The sequence below is a fragment of the Ammospiza nelsoni genome, chromosome 9 (assembly GCF_027579445.1).
Source record: "Ammospiza nelsoni isolate bAmmNel1 chromosome 9, bAmmNel1.pri, whole genome shotgun sequence".
NCBI lineage: Eukaryota > Metazoa > Chordata > Aves > Passeriformes > Passerellidae > Ammospiza > Ammospiza nelsoni.
The window spans coordinates 17,037,865-17,064,502 of record NC_080641.1 but is presented as its reverse complement, the minus strand read 5'-3'; the positions used below and the strand labels follow the sequence as shown (position 1 = coordinate 17,064,502).

General features: G+C 37.3%; 1 protein-coding gene across 4 annotated transcripts in view; it reads right to left on the bottom strand.

Annotated features, from left to right (window-relative positions):
• Positions 1-26,214, bottom strand: part of COL11A1 (collagen type XI alpha 1 chain) — a 124,145-nt gene extending 97,931 nt beyond the window's left edge. For 3 of the 4 annotated variants that reach the window (XM_059477823.1, XM_059477820.1, XM_059477822.1), the window contains exons 1-4: positions 26,100-26,208; positions 11,829-11,996; positions 9,365-9,578; positions 6,792-6,954 (exon numbers count right to left, since the gene is read on the bottom strand). In XM_059477823.1, the coding sequence (XP_059333806.1) occupies positions 6,792-6,954; positions 9,365-9,578; positions 11,829-11,996; positions 26,100-26,208 (654 nt within the window). Of the gene's footprint in view, positions 1-6,791; positions 6,955-9,364; positions 9,579-11,828; positions 11,997-26,099 lie in introns of all 4 variants that reach the window. The other variant, XM_059477821.1, reaches the window with a different exon arrangement.
• Positions 26,215-26,638: the final 424 nt, after the last annotated feature.

Here is a 26,638-nt window from a genome sequence, read left to right as displayed (position 1 = left end):
CTTATAAGGATAATTAAGTTTTAAAGACTTTTACATAAATTGTGATAAAAGCAAAACAAAAGCAGTGCTAGGCACTAAACCAACTCAGAAGAACAAAATCAATATCTTTCATTTTAATGTTGTGGCTAAAGCCTGAAATTACAAAGTGAGTTTTTCCGCAGATCAGCAGCAATCAGCACAAATATCCCAACCTGGGTATTTGTGCCAACTTTCTCTAATTAGTTATGTGACAGTACAGCTATAGACTCTAAAGAACAAAAGTCTAGACAGCATGGATATTATTACTATAGAATTTAGAAAAACCTGCTGCAGAATTCATTTAATCTTCCTGCAAAGATTTGAGGGATTGAGAAATTCCAGGAGCTTTTAATATAATATTCCATAGCCCAGGTCCATTGTACTATATAGCTGGAGAAAGATATTTGGAGCCTGCCAGACTGAAGCACTGCAAAAGCAATAAACTGTGAAAGCAGAATACTGCACAGGTCAAAGTTTCCACAGAAATCAGTCTTCTTGATTCTTTGAACACCATGCCTATAGAAGGATAAATTCAGCTTGGTTAGGAAATAGGTTGATATGCCAATTATCATTTTTGACCTTCCAAACATAGCTGTTCACAAAGTCAACTGCAATTCTTGGCTGAGAGATTAGATTTTACTACAATGCCCATGCAACAGCAAGTGTACATAGACATAGGAGTGCACGTGTGCCCAAGGACATCCTATTTTCTAGATAAAAGACCTACAAATCTCTTACATTTTCATGTATTTTAAAAATCTTATTTACATCTCTTGTTTAAAACTGAAATGTATTAGATACAATAATAAATGAGGTGATATAAATCCTATCTGTTAAATCTTTTGAAGCTGATGCAGCATGCAGCAATCTTTGATCCCAGGTTGTTAATTTTAAATGTAATTACAGACAGTTTTGTTAAATGACCATTCCTTTGTTTTTTGGGAAGATTCCTTGAAAATTAATTTGAATTCCAATGAATTACCAGAACTTTGCCCTCTCCTTCTGTCCCCCTCCTGCTTCCAAAAATAAGAAAGGGAAACTGGATTGACCTTTGTTCATTGAACATAAGTTTGGAAATGCTATAAAAAATTAATAAACATCAGATCACCATTCTTTGAGATAGAAAAGAACAAAGTAAACCCAAACAAGCCAAATAGAAAGCTTTTGTAAGAAACTCTGATTTTTTATTAGGTCCCTCTGATATGAAAAAATTGTCTGCTTTGCTTTACTTTTTGTTGGCGTTGATGTTGGTTTGCTTTTTACTTCTCAGTGCTCAAGCTGACCACTTTTGTGTTGATATCTAAACCACTGATTCTAAGCATTTTTCCCTGAAAAATCTGCACTTGCACTCTGGGGCTGCCCATGCTCACAGATATGTGAGGGACAGGTCCTCAGCTGCAGGCTAACCCACACTGCTGCCAGGGCACTCTCAGCCTATCTCCAGCTGCTCCAGTTGCTCACTCAGCTATTCCTGCTCCTTCAAACAGGAATTCCATCCTGCACACAAGTGTTTTACTGCTTTTTTCATGAGAACAGATTAATGCCTAGTATCAAAATCTAAACCCTTTATTAACAAGTATTACTGCAAGGATTTAATCCATAAACTCTGTACTGTTAAAGCTTTCATGGGCTTTAAATAAGACTCTTATACATCAGGTTTTGTCTTGTAATACTCATTTACAGCAAAGTGCCTAAAAAATTATGGTATTGGCCTGATGTGTGGAGTTTGAAGGAAAAAAGGTGTCTATAGAGAAATATCTGCATAAAGACTCTGTTAGTTATTAAGTTATTATAAAATACTTATAAAAAACTTGGATTGTTCACACCAACAGTAGTAAATGAGGAGTGACAAATCCTTAAAGCTGGCAAAGAATAAAAAGATCCCTATTATTTATAAAACACGTAAGCTACAAACATATTTCAATGGATACAATTCAAAATTCCTTTACTAGGTGCCATGGACCAGCATCTTACTCATTTTTCCTTCCTTTTTTATTTTTCTTTTTTATTTTTCATTTGCATTTTGGGAATTCTCTTCTTTGCAGCAAGCAATTACAAACCAGCTGTTCTTGCAATATGTGTTTGAAAACACAGAAGACATTAATTTCAAAAGACACATATAAAAGTTTGAGGAATGTTGTGACAGTCTTTCAAAAACAAGCATTTGCAAATTAGTTCCACTGATATCAAAAGATTCACTCCAGTGAGCAAGGGCTTAGCAGTGTAAATGAAGGTCTCATAATTTGGCAGTTAATAATAATACAGTTTCTAGACAGCATAATTTTATTATTTTAAGATGCATTCATGGTTTATAATTTGCTTCTCATCATTTGTATGCACCTGATGCTTATCGCTTGCTGAATTCACTATCTTGTTTTTAACATCATATTGATTTCCACATTAACAAAGCACAATGTCATAAAATCTCAGATTAGCACTTATATTCAGGAATGAGCAGCAGGCAACTCCAAATTGGAATTTTCTCACATAAACCACACAACTGCCCACTAGATTTAGAAAACACTTTAGATAACTTTTTTCTTGCTTTTACAGCTAAACCAGAATCTTACTGACAGCACCAACTAAAAAAATTGCCTCTTAGCTTTAGCACCAGTGGTAAGCTTATCAAAGAATATTTTGTGTTTTGGATATACAAAACCAGTGAATTTGGCAGCAATTTATTATGTTCTCAGGACACCAATTGGCCCTTTCCTTCTTTCAGTGATCTACCTGATCTCTGGACACCCAGTATGCTTACTTAGAAATTACTGATCATCACAGGAAAGTTATGTCATGAGGTCATGTCACACCCATTAAATGTAAGCACTTAAAATTTGTCAGTGGGCTATAACATCTTGTGTTACTGCTAGAATTAGAACAGAGAACAACTGCCTAGAAAACAGAGGTTAAGATTAAGAACAAAAATAAAAGAAAAGGAAATGGTCAAGAATTTAATTTAGTTAAATCTTGTATTAGAAACTTAAAATAACACAATTACAACCAAAAAGAAGAATATTTGAGCCACTGGGATGTAACATTGTTTTAAAGGAAATGTGAGCAATATTTGTTCTGAAGCTTCTAAAAGAATGATCCATACAAATATGTTAAAGCAATATGACTGGAAGAGTATTGCTTTTTCAAAAGATACAATCAAGTCATGAGGAGGTCAGAATAATGTAATGATACCTGTTTTGGACTCAGTTGTATACAGCTGCTTTCAATGGGAGTGAGTTACCTTAGGGATGCAATGGGGCTTGGTGCAGTTGTGTTCTGCTGCACACAATGCTACAAGACCAGAATGAAACAGTATCATACTCAATTAGTAGGTCACTGAAGAGTAAGAATTCATTATATGTATCTACAGGTTATTATTTCCATATTTTAAATTTCCATTTAGTTTGAGGAGACTGAGTGCTCCACTGTTCCTGTTCCTACCAAAGTATTGGCTTATTATGAGAAAAATATCACTACTACCCAAGGGAAGATGACCCCTGTGATGCATGGATACAATTTAAATCCTTCTGACACTGAGCAAAGGTAATTGTTTTCAGGGCTTCCTACATTTAAGCTAACAAAGGCTGCACGTGTCATATGAGAAGTCTGTAGTAAACAGTTTTGTGTCTTAAACAGTTAAGTCTAATGTCATGACTAGATAACTTCTGGAATTTCCTGCCCACAAAATAAGACACATTGTGTTATGTGTATCTTCATTTACTATTGTGGTCTCAAGATACAGCAGGGTTCATAACACAGAAATACTAACAAGGAGACCCGTGAAATCACCAAAAGTCACTCTGAGCTGCCATGAATAAGAAAAACAGAACATTTAACACACAATCATGTCCCTGTCAAGGAGGGATAGATTTCAGGAAACAGCACTAAACTTTAGACATTGTAGCACAAGTAGCTAAGGGATGGATAAAGTCTTGTTAATAAAACAAAAAGAATGCTGTTTAGATAGCAAAAAAACAGTAGACAAACTCAACATGAACTGGATTATGTTTTGTTTGGCCAGACTTAGGACAGAGGTCACTTGGCTTGCTCACCCTAGAGAAAAGGACACAGAGGTGACACCTCATTGCATTCTCAACTTCCTTGAGAGAAGAAGAGAAGGGGCAGGCACTGATCTCTGCTCTGTGGTGACAGTGACAGGAGCTGAGGGAATGGGCTGGAGCTGTGCCAGAGGAGGTTTAGCTTGGATATCAGGAAAAGGTTCTTCATCTAGGGGGTGGATGGGCACTGGGACAGGCTCCTCAGGGCAGTGGTCACAGCACCAGCCTGACAGAGCTCAAGAAGCATTTGACAATGCCCTCAGGGACAGGGTGCGATTCCTGGGGTGTCCTGTGCAGGGCCAGGAGCTGGACTCAATGATCCTTGTGGGTGCCTTCCAACTCAGGGTATTCTATGATTCTATGATTCATTAAAATTGTATATGGCCCAGTATTTTTTAAAACTTTGGGGTACATTCTGATTTCAAAATGCACATTTTTACATACAGATTCAGATAATTGACCATAGGTATAAATTATTCCATGGTGGTTGTAAAGTAACAAAGAAAGCAGAAACCTATCCCAAAACTGAGGATTGCAAGCTTCTAATTTAAGTAAAAGTTGAGACTTAATCTAAACCCCCACCAGTTTCAAGAAGAGCCTTGTAAGACTATAAGTAATTTCTCTGAATAAGAAAAGAGAAGAGAGGTGCACTCAGTTGAGTAAGAAAACCTAATCACTGAAGAAATTCAGAAATGTACAGTGAGGCTAAAAAAAGGTAGAAATGTTGCTGTTCTCAGTACTGAATCTTAAGATTCAGCCACTGAACTGACCTTACAGACAGCTGCACAATTTCTTTTGTGAGACCAAAGCCTCCTTCTTAGTGGAGGCTTTGTGGGTCTCAGCTGGAATTGAAACACTGACTTGCCATGTCAGTGTACCAGATGTCAGAAAAAAATCTGGCAGAGAACCAGCTAGCACTACCTTCCTTTTACCTCCTTCCACAAGTGGCAACACCCTTGGAGAAAAGTAATTTTAATTCATTCCAGCAAATTCTGTAAAGTTATGTCCTTATGTCCACTTTGACTTCACATGGGTTTGACTTCAAAAAAATCAAGGTTTATTTTTGATTTTCATCAATTAATCTGATAATTCTGATTTAAGTGCTAATTTCAATTTGCTTAGTTATGTCTTCATCCAACTTTACTGACTCTTTTAACAGTTGCACCAAAAAATAATTGCATTCTACCACATTTTTTGAGGTAAATGATAAAATAAATATCTCCCTTTACACACATATCATAAAAAATTATTTCCAAACAGGTATGTATGATTAGTTCAGCACCACTGAAACTTCAGGCAGATATTTTTATTTAGCGATTGCACTGAATTAAACAAATCAATCATCAGTGTTTATCTATTGTACATTTCTCTGCTTGAAAACTTTTTAAATGGTTACAAACTTTGCAAGAACTAGCCAGACCTTGCTGCTTTAGCTTCTCTTATAATCTAAAATCACATAGAAAACACTAAAAAATTAGTCTACCTAGTTTTATTTTTCTCAAATCCTTTTTTACTTATGCATATTCACATTGCACACATTTTTGACAGTTTATTGTCAAACACAAATATTGGGGAAGCTGGTTTCTCACCTAAGAAAGAAATACAAATGAAAATTTAAAGTAATTATCCCATGAGGAGATCAAAAAATCCTTGTCACATCCCAGATAGAGGCAACTGTGGAATTCATCTTCAAACAGAAAATAATGTTCCTCATATGTGAAAACTGGTTTTGGGACTACAGGTGAATTAGGCTGCAAATACCAAACATATCATACTGCTTGATCCACTAAATCACCCCAGAAATTTCTGTATTCAAAAGGCCCACAATTCATCATGTCCATGGAAAAAAAAGATAACAATGCTACAATGCTACACTCAAAATTCCTATTTCCCCTCTTGATACCTATGCAGCTTCTCAAGCATATGTTCTGCTTAAAGCTAGGATTAAAACTGTTACATTTATAGAGCACAGATGTTCTGTAGATGAAATAACTACCAATCTGTAATTTCTTTTTTTTTCATTTTTAATTTAATTTGCTTTTATTTTAACCATTGTATAACAATGTTATAATGGAAATTCAGTAGTACAGATTTAAGAAGTTTCATAATTAGTCTGTAAAAATAATTATTGACATAAGGATTCTACCCAGAACGGCCTCATGATTGGCATTTACTTACTTCCTTAAAGGCATTTTACCCTTCCTATATGTACTTCTTGGCCAGTAAATGATGGAAACATATATGTCCTTATTGCCAAAGTATGTTCCATTTACTGGAAAGAGTAATAGGTGGGATAAACACTTTAACAGATTCATATTACACAGAAAATTTTCCAGGTCCTTCTCCCCTTCTCTCAAATACTCTTAGCACACACATATATCTGCAAATGCTTATGAGATACAGAAAGAAAATGATTCAGTATCATACTACACAGCTTTCCCTGATTAATTCTCCCAAATACCTCAGGTATCTCAATATTAGGCAGAAAGACAAAAAAAGCAAGTCCCTTCCAGATACAACAAAAGAGACAGAAAAATGCACCAAATCTTCCAACTGTACTCCTCCCTGTTTTACTTCTATTTCAGCCTATTCTAACAGGTTCTATAAATCAAAGTTTGTACGTTATACCAGCATTTGACTTAAAAGATTATTCTGGTTTGCATTAAGCAACTTGCTCAACAATAAAAACCTCAGTTCCATTTGTTCATTATTGATTCGTACCTCAAAAACTTCTTCATCCAGAATCCTGGTTCCAAAGACAGTGATGCCATTGGTGTCCACAACTGCTTTGTCACTTCTGTCAAGTGGTTTTGTAGTTTTTTTGTTACAGTCAACAATCATTGTAACACTCTTTTTCTCCACACTGATAGCAACTCGATGCCACCTATTGAAAAAAATCCAACATAAGTTGACTGTAATTTATGTTTTTAAAACTAGGTCATCGTGTTCTTATCAAATCAGTTTATAGGAGATGGTGCACCAACTAGTTCACAGATAAAATTTAAAATGTCTCCTTTTATTTCTTTCTCCTACACATACACAAATGTACAAAGTGCTTTGACTAGCTGCTGTATAGATTCTGTCCCTCAGCACAGAAGGAATCCACAGCTCGTTGTGAACATCCTCTGTAAGGTGAAGCTCAAGCTGAGGTTCTTTGCAGCTTTAACCAGAGAACACCACCAAACTCAAATTAGATGTCAGTACACAGTTTACATTTTAATAGATTGAACAAACTGACAGCAGACTATTTTTATAAATGTGTTTGATTTTCCAAATTACTTATGCAAATATAATTTACCCAGCAGGTTATTATATACTCAGAAAAAATAAATAGCCCACCAGGTTATTATTTATTATTTACAATTCCCTATTTTTTCTCTGTGATCAACCATCAGAACAACCATCATGTTCTTTTACATATTTGAAGGTATTCCATAGAGAAATACATACAAACAGTTCCAACAAAGATACTTTTCCAGATAAATTTATTCACAAATACTTGGCACTATTCCTGCAACAATAGCCTTCCCTACATAATATTCACCAAAAAGTGAATGAACTGATTCAGAGTACAGACAAATAACTTTACTTTAGAGACATTTGAGAATAAAATTTTGTATGTTTTGCCCAACTCTACTATGTTCTTTATGAGACTTTATGAGTAATTGTGACAGACTACAATAATATTGTGAGCCTCCCTACTATGACAAATGTTTAAGAACAAAAGTACACCACTCTGCAATCCACCATGGAGCAAAAGGTTAAAGAATCTTTGATAGACCAGGGTAAAAAATGTAAAATATGTCATACTAATGACGGGTAAGAGGAAGGCTGGAATCAAATTATTTTAGTTGGCCCTTGTGGTATTAGAGTTGCCTAAATCAGAGAGAAAGCTTAGATCATTGTTACAAAGAGTGTCTGTGTATCAAAAGAAACACCTTGAAGCTAATGGAATCTGACTGCTAAACAGTATCACTGAGCCAGAACTATAATTCCATGTTTTCTCTGGAATGCTGTTAAACACTATCATTATAAAAGCAAACTGGCCATGCATCCTCAGGCACATTACACTGTTCACACTTTTTAAATATATCTCAGTTTGAGATGAAGATTGTTGTCCTAGATCCTTCATAAAACAGCTGAGTAAGAAGAAAATTGTTGGCTTATCTTTTGAAAGTGTGTAGAAGCTGAAAGCATAAAATCATAGCTCACTGTGACTAGGATTGACTCCAGTTGATTTAGAAGTTGTTTAGTCTCAGTGTAGGAAATTGTACCAAACCAAGTTCATTTATATTTTTTCATTTCAGCTAGTTTACCAACATTTTGAATAAAATCTATGTCAAAGCTTTGTTATTTATCAAAAGTCCATTTAAAAATGCTGGTTTTTTTTAATCACTCCTTCTGCTAGGGAAATGAATCAAGTCTAGGTTTCATCATATAATTTCATTGTCTGGTAATACTAGGCCAAGCAGACTATTAATTTTTTTCTTTTTTTTTCTTCTTCATTGCTTTATAAACATATTTCATTACAGTTCAATTTTTGCCCTTCCTCGCTGAGTTGTTTTCTTTTGCTTTAGTAAATTTACTTTGTATATCTCTGAAGACTGTGGTTGCTCCTCTTGGACTGCTGCGCAGCAAATAAAAAGCCTTTGAAAGAATGAATGTCCTTTTACAAGCACTGGAATTACATTCCCAGAGAATGATTGCTTGTCTACAAAGCTACAAAAAACTAACAACTGCATTTCTAATGCAACAGGTATTTGAGATTCATTCCTTTACTGAGGGTACGGTATAAATCCTTACTCTTTCCTGATTTCCTTATACATAGAAATCTCAAACTATTTTATTTATCTGCTGGTTTGGCTCTGGATAGAAGAAATTCTGTGCTGTCTTGTCAACTTGTCTTCATACTGGCTACCACCTTTAAGTGGACCAGACATTTCTTTTTAGTGAGACTGTTCCTTGAGACTTTTTGCAAACAGCTTCTTTGTGTATCGCACAGGAAGAATATTCGTAGGTTTAGTTTGGGTTGGATCAACTTCTATGACTATTTCCTCACCCTTAATTTATAAAAATGGCAGATAAGGTGGTTTGTTTCATTCATAGCTGTATGCACCATTCGGAGCTGGAACTGTATTCTGCTGCAAAGCTTCTCTAATTTTGTACTACACCAGTCCAACTAGCTAGAAATGATGTTAATGACATATTTAAATATTCAAGGAGACTTTTGTAAAAAGATAATCACATATACAGTGTTCTGCAATACATTCTTAATTTTAAAATTTTCCACTTACTTGCCATCAGCAATGTTGACTGTTCTGAAAAGAGGATAGTCTTCTGGAGCAGGTTTTCCATTTTGATCTTCAAACAAGAAGACAGGGGATCTACCAACTTCAACACCTACTTGCTGAATTCCTTGTTCATTGTAGATAGACAAAAGGAAAGACTGAATACCCTTTTTAGGTTTTACTGTCATTAATATTGAAAAATCTTCTGGAAAACTTCCACCTGCAAACAAAGTGATATATACAGCTATAAATTCAGAAAAGATTAAACCAATTTTCCATTTTTTCTATAAGCACATAGGATCCAGCATACAAACTGCAGGGTTTTCTAATTCTCAAAAATGAGTACATAAAAAATTATATTAGGAACATTTTCTGTGTCTTTTTTTTTTTCTTTCTGATATCAGTTTAATTCCTGAAAACTAAACCTTAATTGTTCTTAAAAACATAACTTGAAAATCATACAATCATAAAATGGTTTGTGTTGAAAGTGACCTTAAACTCATCTTGTGTCACCTCCTGCCATGGGGGAATGCCACACACTAGACCAGGTTGTTCAGGGCCCCACGCAAGCTGGCCTTGAACACTTTCGGGGATGGGGCATCCACAACTTGTGTGGGCAAACTGTTCCAGTGCTGGACCACTCTCTGAATACAGAATTTCTTCTTAACATCCAATACTACTCTCTCCTCTTATACTTTAAAGCTGTTTCCTCTTGTCCTATTTACCTGCCCATGGAAATAGTCCCTACCCCTGTTTTCTATAAGCCCCTTTAAGTACTGAAAGACTTAAGAGTATTTAAAGGTTACTGAAAGACCCCCACTCCCCATAAAGGGGTACACTCAGAGCCTTATCTCCTTCAGGCTGAACAAGGTCAACTCTCTCAGCCTGTCTTTGTAGGAGAGGTGCTTTAAATCTATTGTGAAATCCTGTAATAACACAGAGTATGAAAGAACCATGGTAGTTTCACATTCACTGTTTTTTTTAAATCCATCTTCTGTTTAGCAACCATCTAATTTAAAAATGTGGACTACAATTTCACTCAACATAACAAGAACCTGTACCATAGATAAGAATACTCTCTGGTACTAGTCAGCAAAATCAGGTTGGGAAGTTGGTAAATAAAATAAATTTAATTTTTTAAAAGATGGAGAAATAATGGATATAGTAGATCCTGATGAGTTACAGGAGTTAGATGAAAGCAAGGATAGGACATATTAAAATATGTACTGTTTAGCTGAAATTATATCTAACAGCTTGATCTTATCTTGGATATCTTTAGTCTTTCCACTGCTACACAGCACTAAGAAAAAGAGACACAATCACTCAGATTTCTTTAAGAATAATCTGAAGAGTGAAGATTTCTTGTGGTGGGGAGAGAGAATGCCTGTGTCACAAGATGGAAAACGAATAAATTACCATAAACACCTCAAAAAAATTGTTTTGGTTTTTTTACTCCTGTAAAGGATAGCAGGAATTTTTCCATTCAACTTAGTTGAGAGGATATATTAAAACTGAACGAAGTGTATGAAAAATATTATAAATATTATATCTGTAGTGGATTTTGCTTTGATCTTCTTCCATCAGCAATAAGTGATGAGTTAAGGGAACTTGTAAGTCACTCTTTAACTGGGTATAGCTGTTTCTCATGTTGCTCTGGGAACACACTATTACTATAAAACAAAGCATGCTTGACCCTTTTCTGGATCTGAGTGATATCTATATGATTGCTACTCCAAAGGACAAAAAAAAGAAAGTATTTTTCTTTGCCACTTCTAATCTCTATGTATTCTGTATAACTCGTTCTAATTCTACAGGATGTGTCAAAACAAAAAATTTAAATCTTCAAAGATTTTGGGTTTAATATTCTTACTATCATTTTCCTCAACAGTTTGAGGCAAGTGACAAGTGATAGCGAAATCGTGGAATAAAAATTTCTCTGTAACATCCAAAGAATCTTTCCCAAAATTTGACTATTTCATTTCAAAGAAATTTGAGAGAAGATGTAATCACAGCTATCCACAACTAGCCTTGTTTAGTCCCCCAAATATCCAGATATTCTAAGGTAATTCTTACCAGATGCTGCTTCTGGGAATGATTTTGCAATGGCTAACCACAACTCATTTCTCCCACTGCAGCATTACTCCAGGAAGCACTACTGAAACAGGCAGAGACTTGCCGAAGCCACCAAATAAGGTTTCCATCAGATAGCATCATGAAAGAACAGGTAATATGACTTACAAGTCAATTCCAGCAGTGACAGAATTTGATGAAGAGCTTTGTAACTGAAGCCAATAAAACCTGAATTATTTGGTGGATGGAGTCCACCCTGCCATTCATATGCAGGGCCAACTCTGGGGGTAAGAGAAGTTTTTTGTGCTCCTGGTGTTGGACTACATGCTATGCTTTAGAGAACATAAAAACATATGCAGCAAGTTAATGTACAAACATAACAGCTTTCTGCCAATCTTACCTGGGTACAGCTGCTTTGTTGGGGCACTCAGCTGTGCAGTTTTGGAAACCCTGTAAGCAACATCTGATCCTTTTGAATTCCTTCTGTTTGTGCAAAATCCTGCTGTTCTTGTTACTCCTTCTGGAGAATTGTGAAATTCTAATGCTTTTAGCACATCAACGGGTTCAGCTGACAAAGTTTAAAAAAAAAAAAGAAAAACAACAAGAAGAATTATTTGTCTTGAATCTCTATGGCACCTAGCTTCCAAAAAAGCTCTTAATTTCTTTGCAAAAGCATATGTCTAATCAGAGCAGTAGCTGCATCCTACTTTGACTTATTGCACATTACTCCTACACCATACTATTATTTTAATAGGATTATTAATTTTAAATATGTAAGAGTTCATCCCATCCAATGTGCTTTTTATTATCGGATTTTCAAACTGCTTGACTACACACTGAAAATCACCAATTCCAAATGCTGAGGATCTTGCTGGTTGTAACTTCCAATACATGCTTTTAATGAGTGACTTCTGAGAAGTGGAACTGATCTTCAAAGTTTGCAGAAAACCTTCAGAAGCATTCAGCTGCTAATAATCTGCTACCACAAAATCATCTGTTGTTAAGATTAAAATATATTCTGATTACACATAACTGCTTTCTCAGATACCAAGGAATAAGGAAGCAGCTAAACTAATTTCACATGCAAGTTAGAGAAAGAAAAATGTACCTGCTGTGCCTGCAATTACTAAATGGGCAGAATTGCGGTCTTTCATTATTTCCCAGTTAAAATGTAAATTTATACTTTAGAGACCAAGTACAATAAGATTGCATCTGTGCTCAGTGTCTAACAATCTAAAATTAAAATCCAGAGCTGTTATTACACTGATATTGGTGCAAGTTGAAACAAAGAAAAAAGCCTGCATACATATGTAAAGCCAACAAAAAGCCTTAATATATTATATATAAGTTCTCCATGGCAAAAGGACAAAGTACTGAATAGACAAGCACTTCAAGAGAGGCAGTAAGAGAAAACAGTTATTATACTCTATGTCTTTTATCCTAGGAAAAATTAAGGTGCTCATTCTCATACTCTCTACAAACCATGGCTTTTTTAATGTGGCTTTTTTTTGAGTGGAAACAAAATTTCAGTAGACTTTTTTGTCACTTGGACTATTCCACAGTTTTTATCTTGGCAAACTCATAACCACTTAATTTGGGAAGACAAAGTTCTAAATGACTTTCAGTGTTAAAGCTGAGAAATGAGCTTGGTAAATCTGACTTCACATCTCTGAACTACATAGTGGCATTAACTATAGCTGATTTATTGTCTGTTATTCATTTTACGTGTCAACAAAAAATCAACTTAAGGTTCAAAATTCACTGCCTGTGAATATTCAACTATTTAAACAAGTATTTCCACAGATGTGAACAAAGTTATCTAGTTCGTCCTATTCATCTCCTGACAGTGCCAAATACAAAAACCTCAACTCTGTAGTTAAACCAATCTTTGTTTTCTCAGTCAGCCTAGAATGCACATAACTTCTTCTTTCTTAAAATATACTCCAAGAAAATGCTTGTGAACTTAAATTTTTTTTTTTCACATCTTGCAATTTTTCATTTCCTTTCCTCATTGGATCATCATTGTGTTAGTAAACATAAACCAAATATCCAATGTTTGTTGCAAGCTAACACATTGGGAATGAATGTTGTCATACAAAACTGAATTTACCTAAAATCCACATACAAAGAAAATTCAAGAAATTATGTTTAAAGAGTCTCAAAGAAAAGTTTCAATTGTGGTATTAGTCTAACTTCTCTGTTGAGTACTGAAAAAATAATTTCAAGGGATATAATGTATTTTTATATGTGTTCCAAACAGTTCTGAAGGAATTGCTACACATACTGAAGGAACATTCTGAAGGAAGAGCCACACTTTTTTTTATAGTAACCAACAGCTATCTTTGACGTACTTATATTAATTTGAACCAGTAATGTAGAACCAGTCACCAGAAATATTAGTACAAATTTCAATTCACTGTGTAAGTCAACCACTGCTACATTCCTTTGTCCTTTGCTCTTTTCTGTAATTTGTACCAGATTCTTCATTATTTTTTAGAATAATGGTTTTTCTTTGCCTGGCTGCTTGGGAGACTATTCACCCATTAAAAAGATTATTCATTACTCCCTGCTAGTTCTGCTGCTAAACTTCCAGACAAGAAACAGAATAATAATAGGACAATCTTCAAACCACAAATTCCAAATAATAAGAAAAAACATTCTGCTAATAGTCTACAGTTGACTATTTATTTATTTCCACAAACTGTGATTCAAAAAACATTAAATAGCAGGACTAGTCAGTTTAAATAATTACTAGAAATGTTATGTGGTCCACAAACTAAGATCTCAGCTTGTATTTATATGGGGCAACATTAATATAACCCATATACTGACAAGTCAGAATCTTTCATGAGACCTTACTTATGGTACATAAAACAGCTTGCCTATATGATTTTACTTTTCCCCAATAGTTTTCTCAAAAAGTAAAGAAAAATGTTGATTAATGACCTATAATCTTACGCTTCTGTATCCTTCCAATTTGGTGTGACTAATTCAGATGGCAAGGAAATAAATAAGAATCATGCAAACAGCTCTATTCACCAGTTCTTGGGATGGAGTTAATTCTCCTTATGAAACTTGCACATCAGCTTTGAAAACCCAACTCTGTTTGCCAGGGCAAATTTGACAAAAACCAAGATCCAGGCCCAGAAAGCAGGTCCCTTACATAGATGTTTACGGCCATGTTGCACTGCTGCTTGAAGGCCACCTCTTGCAAGAGGTGTAAACAAGACAGATGATGCCACAAGGCACCCTGTGAAAAGAAGCCTGTGTTCATCAGGGTAGCCTGCAGTCTGCAATCAAAATGCAAATTTCTACTCTGCTACTTTTGCAGAGGATTGCTCTTCTCACTAATGACTATATTGCAAAGCTCAGTGGCTTTTTTCCTTGGTTCAGGAGAGTTCAGAGAGACATGTGCAGCTCTCACTGCCACTGAAAGACTGCACAGCTGTGGCCAGAGCAGAAGTGCTTAAAAATACCAGGATTTCTGGAATGGCAAAGGTGAATTCTTCAAAAATCCCTTTTTAAAAATCAGAACCTGAGCATTCCAGTATTTTTCGAGATACCAAACAATTAATTATTTAACTCCATCATAAGTTCCTGTATTTTCAAATAAGGTAAAACACACCAAAAAAAATTAGTGCTGTCACATCTCAAGATCCAAAATGACTTGCAACTTTAAAACTGTAGAGTCAAATCCTGTCTTCATTACTGTGGCATGACTGAAGTAGATCCATTCACTCAGTGAGCTTTCCATATTTACAGTGGTATGGATCAGAACATTTGATCCAAAGCATTTCATATTAAATGTAACTCTGAAGCCATATTTACTCTTCCTTTGCCTTTAGCTTTCTTACATTAGGAAACTGATGAAAAAAAAAAATCTTTTTACTTCTGAAAAGAAATATCTCTGCTGGAAATTAAAAGGATTGACTGAAGCTTAATAGTTGTAAACTGGAGAGAGTATTGAACATCAAATATATGAGGGGAGCTTCCTGTGTTTTCTGTTTACTTGAAGAGGAAGAAAATGCATCTCAAAATTTACTTCCAGTTTTGGTTAGCATTTCCAAGCCTACATTTCATCGACCAACAATGATATATTTGTTTTATAGGCCATGAAAATTCTTTCTATTCTATTAATTCATAACCCTATATTGTAAAAATAGAATTCCATTAGAGATTTGGAAAGTCTGTAGGAATCTAGACTACATTACTATCATATAATCCCAGTTGAAAATATCATAGCTTTCATTCACTCCACAATATCTAAGCTGAAACAGAATCTGTGATGTATCATTACTAATAATACTGATACAACACATATGGATCAAATTCTGCTGCCTTTATATTGCATTACATCTAACGATTACTACCATTGCTCAGTGTGGTATCATCTGGAGTTAAGCACCATCTGGTGAAAACAGCAGATTCATTTCTGACATGCCCTAACGTCACAAATATAAGTAACATCATTATGCAAGTTCAGAGGACTTGCTTCCTTCACTTAGACTTCCTGACATTTGAGCTGGAATCTATAACACAACATGGCTCTGCCTTTCTCTTGGTAGAAACTGTCCATGGAGGATGGAGCAAGCACCATAACAATACAAGTTAGGACAGCAGAGAAAGGAGGGGCTGAAAAATTGTAAAGAAGGGCAGAAATGGAAGTCTTCTGGACATACAGCATGTGCTCATGACTTATTCACTGTGGGACATCAAGCTTCCTCCTCTTAGGATGACCCCAGTTTTCAGTAAAAATGCTTAGCAATTCCACATCTCCCTATGGGAACATTTGTAGATGATCACACATCATTAACCTTAGGTAAAAGAATAGACATTACAAGAAAGGGACAAGTAACATATGCAAGAAAATTTGCATTGGAATGTTCATGTCTGGTTCATTACATTTGGATTTATTGAAATGTAGACAGTAATTAAATGAATGGTACTTAATCATATCTTTTTAGTTTATAAAATATGTATCCTGTCTGTAACTGAGATCATTGTGAACCTAGGACCTTAGTAAAAGGCAATAAAATCCCTTATTTTTCCTTCAGCCACCACCATTGAATTTCTGTATTGTGACAAAGTCTGTCTGGCCCTGCAAAGGTAAACTGCACAGAACCCAAAAAAAGATGGATCAACAGTGCATCTAATGGCAGCAATATCATCTTTGGAATTATACCAGTTGCAATAATTTTGAATAAAAGAGTAAAATATATACATATTATTGTTCTAGCTACAATAACTTTTAAAGGTTAAAGATAATTATTTTAGTGATTTTTCAATTTTGAAAATGTTTTGATCTACAACATGTTTTTTGCAAAGTTTTACTCAGATCAATTTAGTGAGTGACATTACTGTCAGTGTGAGGTTTGTAAATGTTAGGCCATTAACCCACACTGAAAATAGAGCCAGGTTTCTAACCTAGGTACAGCTGTATTAAGAAGCAGTTTGTGTGCCAATTCCATGAGTGACTGCAATTCCACACTAGTGTGGATCTCAGGTGGTATTTCATGTCTTACTCACATCTGAAGAGGTCAAACATTTAGAGTGATCCTATCCCAGTTTTATGCAGTGGTCCTCAGTAGACTTTGAACACATACAGATTGAAACTCTATTATTCACTGAATAGAGAACGAGTTTTATTATTCCTTAAAAGATGACCATGGAAGTCAGAATGGGCCTATCTAAAGGTCCAACACCCTAAATTTTCCTCTATTTAACATGGAACATGCTGCAAACCACTTACAAGCTGCAGTGGGAATGGAGCCCTGAACCTCTGCAGATAGGGTGTACCAAGGTTGACATATTTTCTCTTGCTATAAACTACACAGCAAAGCACTTTTGAACTGCAGATGGAGGTGCTGGTGCCTAAGGACCAGACAGTTCAGCTATTGAAGATAGGGTAAAATCATATGGCATATAGGAAACCATCATCTGCATTCTCACAGGGAAGGACTTCACCATCATGCCTCAAAGTGGAACCCTCCAGGACTGGCAGGAAAGTGACCGTGGTGGCAATGTCTGGCTACAAAATTCATTCCCATCAGAAATTCTTCAGGGGATGACTCATTTAGACTAAAATATGTTTATTTCTCTCCAATTACCTAATAAAGCAAAGAAGTTGAAATCCTGTTATATTTAGATTTTGGTCTGTTAACTCCTGGTTGTTAGTCTCTTAATTTTATGAGAAAGCACAGGCACAATGAGCCTTCCCTACTTAAAAGCTGTGCTTACTTACATAATTTACTAGATGCTTTCAGATTGCCTACTGGGGCACATTGAATGCAAACAATAGCAAAACCCAAAGGGGAAAAAAAGAGGCAGTATTCTTTACTATACAGATATACCTTAGCAAACTGAGGGTGCAACTCTGTGTTTGTTATACTGTAAATACTTACAGTAACTTTGTCTTTCCTTCTTTTTGATACAGTAAAAAGTACTTTTGAACAGTACTGTATGTTTTCCTGATATAATAAACAGATAACTTCTTCAGTTCCCATAATTCTTCAGTAATGATTTTTTTTTTCATTGGCGTGAAAGTTAAAATTTACCAGCGCTCACTCCAAAAAGAGCCTTTAAGAGTTACAATCAATAACTCCTAATAAGGGAGATACAACCCTGGAGTAGAAAAGAGCTTAAATTTCCCCATTACAAAGAATTATATGACAAATTTAGGAAGACTAATGTTTCTAAGTTACTATTATTTTACTTCATATTTTTCCATGGAAATAGGCTTCATTCTGCCAGTAATCTTTTCCAATGGAACCACTGCAAAAACTAAAACTTAAAGAGCCTTAAAATGTTAATCTTCAGCTCTAAATGGAGTGTTTTCTCAAAGTTTAGTCCAGTTTTATGTCACTGTAACAGATCATTTAAAATCTACAAGCTGTGATGGACTGGTAGGCTAAAATGTGTGTATTTGGTGAGTACTAATGAAGGGACTCCTTATATTTGTGGGCAAGGTTTTCAAAAGAGGCCAACTCTAGTTGGATTTCTAGGTATACATTTAAGGACCTAAGTAGAAGGCACTGACTGCAGCAGAGGTTTTTGAAACCATGCTACATATTAAAGACATAATAACCTATTGTTCTTTAGTTAACTTACTTTTCTTAAAACTCTGAATCTTTAGAACTCTAAGACCTCATTCTAAGGACATTCCATGTATTCTATAGGTGAGTAAAGATAAACACTTCTATGATGGAAGTTTCTAACTGACACTCATTAAATGGTCCAAGAGCTAATGAATGTCAGAGGTCTTCAGCTCATTTTTAACAGCAGCATTACAATCTGACTTTTAGGATACAAAACAAGACCCATCAATTACCAGAAAACTATACCATTTCTAATGTGGTAAGAATATTTCTGTTCTTATTTTTACTCTTAGACACTTTTACGTATTGCAGGCAGTTATTATGCTGGATATCCTTTAAAAAAGAAATACATATGATTATCTACACTTATTATTTTAATGTGTTTTTCATCTGTTAGGTATTCATACAGAACATCCAAAAGCAGGAATTGAAAAACACGTTAAGCCCAACAGCTTCACTGAGCTATTGCCATCCCACTGCAGGGTCTAGTCTCTGTAACCCAAGCAAGCATTCCCTGCAGTTCAGCCATAGGTGTCTAAGCACCAGAAAAGGATCAGGCACTCTTCTGTCCGCACCATTTCCTACAGGCCAGCTCTGGGCAGAGCTGCCCTTCTCACAGGCATTTGGGCTCGGCAGTCTGAGAAGTGCCGGCCTCCCACCTCTGCTGAGAGCCCAGCCCTGTAACACAACTGCTCTGGGAACCAGCATCAAAGCATTGCTTCTGCAGTGTCCTTTGGGAAGGTTCCAACACTTTTCATAGATGGACTTTATACAGCTGGATAAAACCAACTCTCTTTTATGGGCTGCAAAAGTGACTAACAGAGTATCTTGAAGGTACAAAAAGGAACCAACTGAGTTGCCTAATTACATAGTGCTCCTGAAAATTAAGTGGGTTTTTTTCCCTAGGAATCTGAATGTAAATCTATGAGATTAACTGAATATATGTTGAATATATGTACTTCTAGGTACATACTTCAAGGTTTTTTTACCTGTTAAGAATTTTCATATATTAATTTCCTAGATGAATTATGTAATTGGAATCTTGACCAGTGATGTTTTTAGAAATAGGTGTTATTGCAGTGCTTTCATATTTAGTGCATACAAGAACTAGAGATTATCCCGATGCATACAGGAATGCTTTAAATAGCCTAGGACTGACTATTTCACCCACAAAGGCTTCTGTGAAACTGCTCAGAAATGGCTACTTCCATTTCCACACCAGTTATTTGGAATTTTTTCATTGACTTCCTATGCTGAAAAGTCTATTAAATACATTTTAGTATTTCAAAGGCTATGCAGACAGTCTAGGCATGTACAGGAGGCAATTTTGATACTCACCAACTATGAACTACATCTCACTTTAAAGACCAACCTACATCACACATACAGTACAAACCAAAACCCAAAAAACCACAATCCCCCACCACTTACATCCCATACTGAAACCAGTGGAAAACTTTTTTAGGTACAACTTCACATTCAGACCTTTAGCAAAATTAGCTTGTAGGCTGATTTATTTACTGGACATATTCAGAAAAAAAAAATTTAAGTTTTCATTACATTGCATAATTCTGAAGTGGAACCTAAATTTTGAGGCTTTTGATCATAATGTAAGTCACTACAAAATATGACTTTTGTGTTGTTCAGGACTTTCTTGAGACTGGATAGATTGTGTTTTTATGACTTGTTTAACAGCATTGACTGCCATCAAGCACTAATAACCTGATAAAAAGGTTTCATAAAAGGTTTCACTTGCTACCCCCAGAAGATTTGGCTTGTCCATAATCTGTGCAGACCTGTATTGACCCATTATTTTATAATACTTTAACATCTGTCCCATGCCTCTATGGAATTTTTCTTATTTTGCACAAATCTTTTAGGACTGCATTCCAAGTGTCCAACTGTATTGAGGCCTCTGCTGAATATTCAAAAATTCCTTTTTGCACAGACTGCAGACACAGTAGTTTCAGCTGTGAACATCAGCAAAACAAGTATTACATTCTTGAGTATCCTGTTTCTATTGCCATATAAAAAAGAGAAGCAGTCTAAAAATGGTCCATGCTACAGGAAGAGACAAGGCGTTCCCTCAGCAATTAAACATGAAAGAAACAGTCCATTTAAAAGTTCTGTCATCAGGGTATTTATTGAGAAATAATTCAAATAAGTGTTCAAAAATTATCTTCCAATTAATGGGATTTTTCAAATATGGAATATTTGAACATTTTTCAGCTTTAAGCATACAATACAGCCAAGGACAAGACTTAGAAATTATGCCATTTAACATAATTCTATTTTATTTGATAGAGAAACAACTCGTACAACTAAAGTCTTTCACCATATTTTCCCTGATGTCAAAGGTATTATCCCTCTTGTGAGAGCAATGGAAGGAAATCAGATTCAATTCTGTATCCTACCAATATTATCAGGAATTCCTCTTAAGCAGACACCAAGGTTGTGAAGTCTTGAACTATCTATAAGCTGTGAATGTTTGATGATCTATCAGATTACTGTGATAATTTGAGTAAGGTAAGGTAACAGGTAAGGGACAGAGTAGGTAGCACTTAGTCTACTTCAAAAGTGTGATCATAATTTTATTTACTATTAAGTTAATTTCTGTCAGAGAAAGCTTAGCTGCCAGTGACATTATTCATAGCAGAATCATGATCTAAGCTGTATTTTTATTCATCTTTTATAATACATCTTTCAATTTGGTTTGCAGCAAACACTCTGGTTCTATAATATGAGCTCTGCCAAATACCTTCTATTTCACACACTGTGTACATTAACACTTGGACTTGCAGTGAAGTCCCAGACCTGAAATTCACAAAGGTTTTTACAGTCCCTTATGTGTGCTAATGTGCTAAAAAGAATTTAAGTTCTCCCAGATTCTACTACTATTGTAATAACCAGGTCAACAATTAATCCTTACATTTACAGTCTGTAAACTTGGTATTTAATACTGAGTAGAACAGTTATAAGCCCTTGCAACAGGCTTGTGTGTTAACCTAATTCCTTTTAAGCCGCTGTTCTCTATTGTGCCCATCCAGAGGGCAAATCTCTATCACTGCATGAGACTTCACATTCTTAGAACATTAAAGATTTCTTCCAAGCTCTGCTTGATTTATTCTCCCCTATTATCAACAAATACTCAGAACAATGATAAATTAACCAATGCTAGGAAGATTTGTTCTGAAAAGAAGCAGAACACTCTACAGAGAAAAGAAAAGCAACTTCTTAATCTTGCTGGCAGATGGAAACCCTACTGTTCACCACTGTACAAAACAAATCCGGGAAAGACATAATTGCTCCAGTCTGTTTTAGGTATAACCTCAGCAGTTATGTCATGGCTCCTTTAGTAAGCTGCAACTCTGTCACAATTAAGGGTTCTCTTTGGGGGAGATCAAGAAACTTTGGGCATCATAGTTGTAAAAATAAGTATGTCAACTTTTTTCCTACATTTTATATCTGCAGCAGACACCAATTTTACTAACAATTGAGAGCTTTGGGGGTGGGGTGTTTTTAATGGGTTCATTTTAGTAATCAGAACAAAAGATAGCACCAGGAAAGTTTTTATATCAAAGACTTTTTTTTCCTATTGTCATTTCAATTATAGGTACTAGAGAAGAGATTCTTTCAAGCCAAACCCACAGAGTATATGTGCCCCTAGATACAGTTAAAGTTGTTAAGATATACACTAAACTGAAGTTGAAAAACTTCTTTCCTGCAGAGGTAGGAAAGAGACATAGTTTCCTGCAGCCTGAATCCTTTCTTGGATCCATGTGAGGTCTCCTAAATTCAATGCAAAGACACACATTCTAGAGAATTAACAACACATACCAGTCATTTTTTTCTGTGCCTGATGTCTGCAGCTGAAGTTGAAATAATATTACCTTAGAAACAATTAAAGAATCAAAACTACATAGCAAAAGAGACATGCAGGTGTCTCTTGCAACTGTTCTGGGAAGATTGGACCATTTCACCTGCTGATCCTTGGGACTCAGAAAAACTTCAGCTAGGACCACTAGCTGCACCTAGTGAAATCACCCTTTGATTTATTAATTTTTGCTAACTTGGGGAATGGCAATCTGAGAAACGTACACAAATTATCACATAAGCCAATCTTTTTTAATCTTAAAAGTTGTTTGATCAGTTAAAATCAAAAGTACTTTACATCACAAATAGTTCTGAGAAGAAATTAATACTTTTCTAGTTTAAAGCACTATTTTTTACAGGTTTGGACTAGCTGGATACATTCAAGAGTTTTCATTCAACAAACAGATCCATATCTTCCTTACTAAGCAAATACAAATAAGTAGCAGTGTTAAGTGTGCATCCACTGAGAAAACTCTCCTTTTGCCATCACTAATTGGCCCAGTTCTGCATTCCTTCTGCACCTAGAACTCCCACTACTTTCCAAGCCTGTGTGTGGGAAGCACAAGGAACCTTTATTTTTCCTAAGATGACAGCAAGAATATCTATTTATCTTAGAAACAAATCTGCTCATTGCTTACATAGAAGGTCCATAGTTTTCTATATATAGGTTCACAGCCTCATTTTCAGTAAGGCTTCTTAAATCTTTTTTTTTTCCACACAGATTAAGAGCTAAATTTCCATTTGCTTGGAAAAGCTTATAAATAATAAAAAGGCTGATTTTTCATTTCTTGCCCATGAAATTTAAATCAGCATCACAATAGTGCATTGATGTCAAGCCCTAACAAAAATTTATAGTGTTGAAGCCATGCCACTTTGACTAAATGAGTTTATTCATTCCAAACACATTACCAACAGCTTTAGTATTAAAGGTGAGGAAGGGGAAAGGAAATCAAAGGATGTCTTTAAAAATACTGAATTTTGTTTACTTTAGCCAAGTCATAAAGCAAAAACATTTTCTGAAAAGAGCTACTTAAGAGCTGGTGGGCACTGAGCTGACCAAGTATGAGTCACTACTTTCCTCATGCAGTTGATTCTCACTTCTGTAACTTTTTCTGTGTAAAGAAGAAATAACTCAGGAGCCCAAACACTTCTTTGCACACCATTTCTTACAAGTATGAAAGACACCTCATACTTGTCTATGGTTTTGGTTTTTTTTTTTTTTTTTTTTTGTTAAATAAAGAAACTTCAAAAAAAGTCAAGAATTTTAGGAATCTGTTGAGGTTTGTCTACAAGGAATGGCTTCTGTTGTGTTTAAACAGTCACTGCTACATGATTAACACTTCATATGAATACACCATGTAATTTTCTTTTCACAGAGATGGTTTATGAAAAGAGCATTGAAGAACAGAAGATTTAAAAGAGTTTGACAGAGCAACTCATATTTTGCCCAGCATTCATATTTTATCCAGCATTTTCATTTAGTCATATTGTTTACCTGCCATTTATGCTATTTTATTTAATTCCTTGATCTTTTCCCTCTCCAATTTTCAAATAGGAATCATTATGTCATATGTTAACTTTTAAGTACTTTAAATAAGATTAGAATGTGTAACAGATGATTCAGAAATAAGTCCCTTGTACACTGTTAGAGAAATTAGGTCAAATTCTAGTCCCTCTGTAGTCAATGGAAAAACTCTGAGTGACTTCAATAACAGATCAAGCCCTGAACACACAGCTCCCTGTAGTTCCTAAGCAAATAGCACACTGTATCTCAGAAAAGGTCAAGAACTAAGTTCTTTTCTGAACGTTTCTACAAAGAATAAGAAGCCTGTAGTTCTATATTTCTGAAATGTCCTTTATGAAGAAGACTAGAAGACTATCAATATAGCCTTTTAGTTTTGAATAAAGTTACCACAACCAAATTAGTCTGCCTAATGTTGCTGAATACAGTCCAGTAAGTGTCAGTTCTGCTGATTTCAGTGTAAATTCTGTTGATTTTTCCTGTGCTGTTTGGGTTTAGATTTTCTTTTAACTGATCATTTCCATCCAACCCATTATGTAAACATAGTCTACATAAACCCTACTTCATTTAGTCAGTTCTACTGTGAAAAGTGGCATAAGAAATCGATCATGCCTTTCAGGACGGTATTCTTCTTGAAGAAATTTAGTTTCCACACGGTAACGAGCAGCCGAATCCTTGAAGCACTGCAAGGTTAATTCACCCTAGTGTAACTCCAGCGAGTCCGTGGAATTGCAAGACGGATGAAATCTGACCCCTCCAGTCCCTGTCAGAAACGGGGCCAGCAGGGGGCAGGAGCCCTGATTGATCTGACACCGTCAAAGTTGTGCCCAGGTATAAAGGCTTGAATGGAAACTGATCACCTTTCCCTCCCTGCTCCCTCTAGGACGCCTGTTGATTCTGGATTCAGATCGAGAAATTCGTCGTTAAAATAATAAATACATGAAAAATTAAACCTTTCATTTCGGAGAGTTAAGCCCCTTCATTGATGTCAGACCCACAGAAAAATAAAAACTTCAGTCCCAGCCAGACTGGCCTCCAGATGCGCCTGCGGGCTTCGGTGGGAGGGAGGAAGGAAGGAAAGGAGGAAGAGGCAGCGTTTTCACTCCCGGTAGGAGAGGAGAACTCTCCCGCCACCGGAGACTCCGCACTGCAGCTCGGCGAGCTGCGAGCACAGCCCAGAGAACGCAGCTGGGCTGGCTGGAACGGGGAGCCCGGGGAGAGCGGTGCGGGCGGAGGAGTGCGCACAAGGCGAGGGGCGGTGCGGGGGAGGGGGCGGCGATTCCTTTCTGCTGAGGCTGCTCCTGGCTCGTGCTCCCCCTGCAATCCCCCGCGGGCCGCACCCTGCCCACCAGGTCCACGGACACCTAAGGGACCATCGATAGCCCGGGCAGGCTGCAGAGCTGGGAGAGGGCTGGGGACGGTGCCCCAGCGCTGGCACCGCCCGCGGGGAGCCCAGCGATCCCCGGCTGAGCCCCCCCCGAGCCCCCCGGCACCTCCGGGCTCGGCACCGCTCGCACCACCTGCGGGGCGCCGCTGCCCCGGGAGCTGCCCTCCGCAGCGGCTGGCAAAGGGCCCTGCGAGTGTATTTTCTCCTCCGCTTGCGCCCTAGAAAACTTTTTGACCACTAAAACCCGTTGCAAAAGAAAAAATAAAAGCGAGGAAAACGAAGAAAGAGAGCAGAGAGCCTCCACCCCCAACTTTCCCTTTCCTTGCCCCTCAGAGGAGAAGGCGGTCAATTTCTGAGGAGAAATTGACTTGTCGGTCAATTTCAGTCACAATCTGGTGAACTTCAGCAGCTCAACAAAACAAAGTTGGACCACACTCCACAAAACAAGAGTCCAGTGCTGAAAGATGATAAGTCTCTCTGTGCAACAAGTATTTCTTTAATTTTCCCACCCTGTCGGTACATCTCCTTTACCTCATTAAAAACACATCCAAAGTTTAAGGCTGACCGAGAGCCGTCCCTCCGCGGCACCTGGGAGAGACGTCCCAGCCCGCGCTGCCGGGGGCTCCCCGCGGGTCTCCGCGCCCGGAGGCGGCTGCAAGGGCACTCTCACCTCCCCAGCAGCGGGAGCCCCTCTGACAGGTTTCCTCTGGAACGCGGCCTCAGCCGTGCCCGGGGTCCTTTCCCCGAGGAGGGGAGAGAGGCGGCTGGACTCCCGGCTCCCCTTTGCTTTCTTACCTCCTCTGACCTCTGCAGCCCGAAGAAGGAAAGCGAAGGTGATGAGCATGGTTACAGCCGAGTCCCAGGGCCACCTTCTCGTTTTCCACCTTGTGAACCATCTCTGCATCTCCATGCTGGGCACCCACAAGTGTGAATTAAACGCGGGCGCGTTCAGTTTATACCTGCTCCGTCCTTTCCACTATATTCCCAGAGATGACTTCTCCTATAGAGCCATACGTGCTAAACGGAGAGAAGGTTTTCTCTCTCGCCCCTCTCCCGCTCTGCCCGGCCTTGCACAGGCCCCTCCGACCCGTCCTCCCCGGTGCCCTGCCTTCAGACTGAGGGGAGATGAGGGGCTTTAATCAAAATGCAAAGAGCTCCGCATCCCCCTAAAGGCTTCATCCCGTCAGAGGGCTGGGCGAGCGGCTCCCAGGGCCACCCCTGGAGCCCGACTGACACGCCAGCCGCCGGGCGGAGGCCAATCGCGGGGCTCCCCCGGCCGCCCACAGCACCGCCCTCCGCCTCGGCGGCGGCACACCGGCCGCTCCGCGGGCACC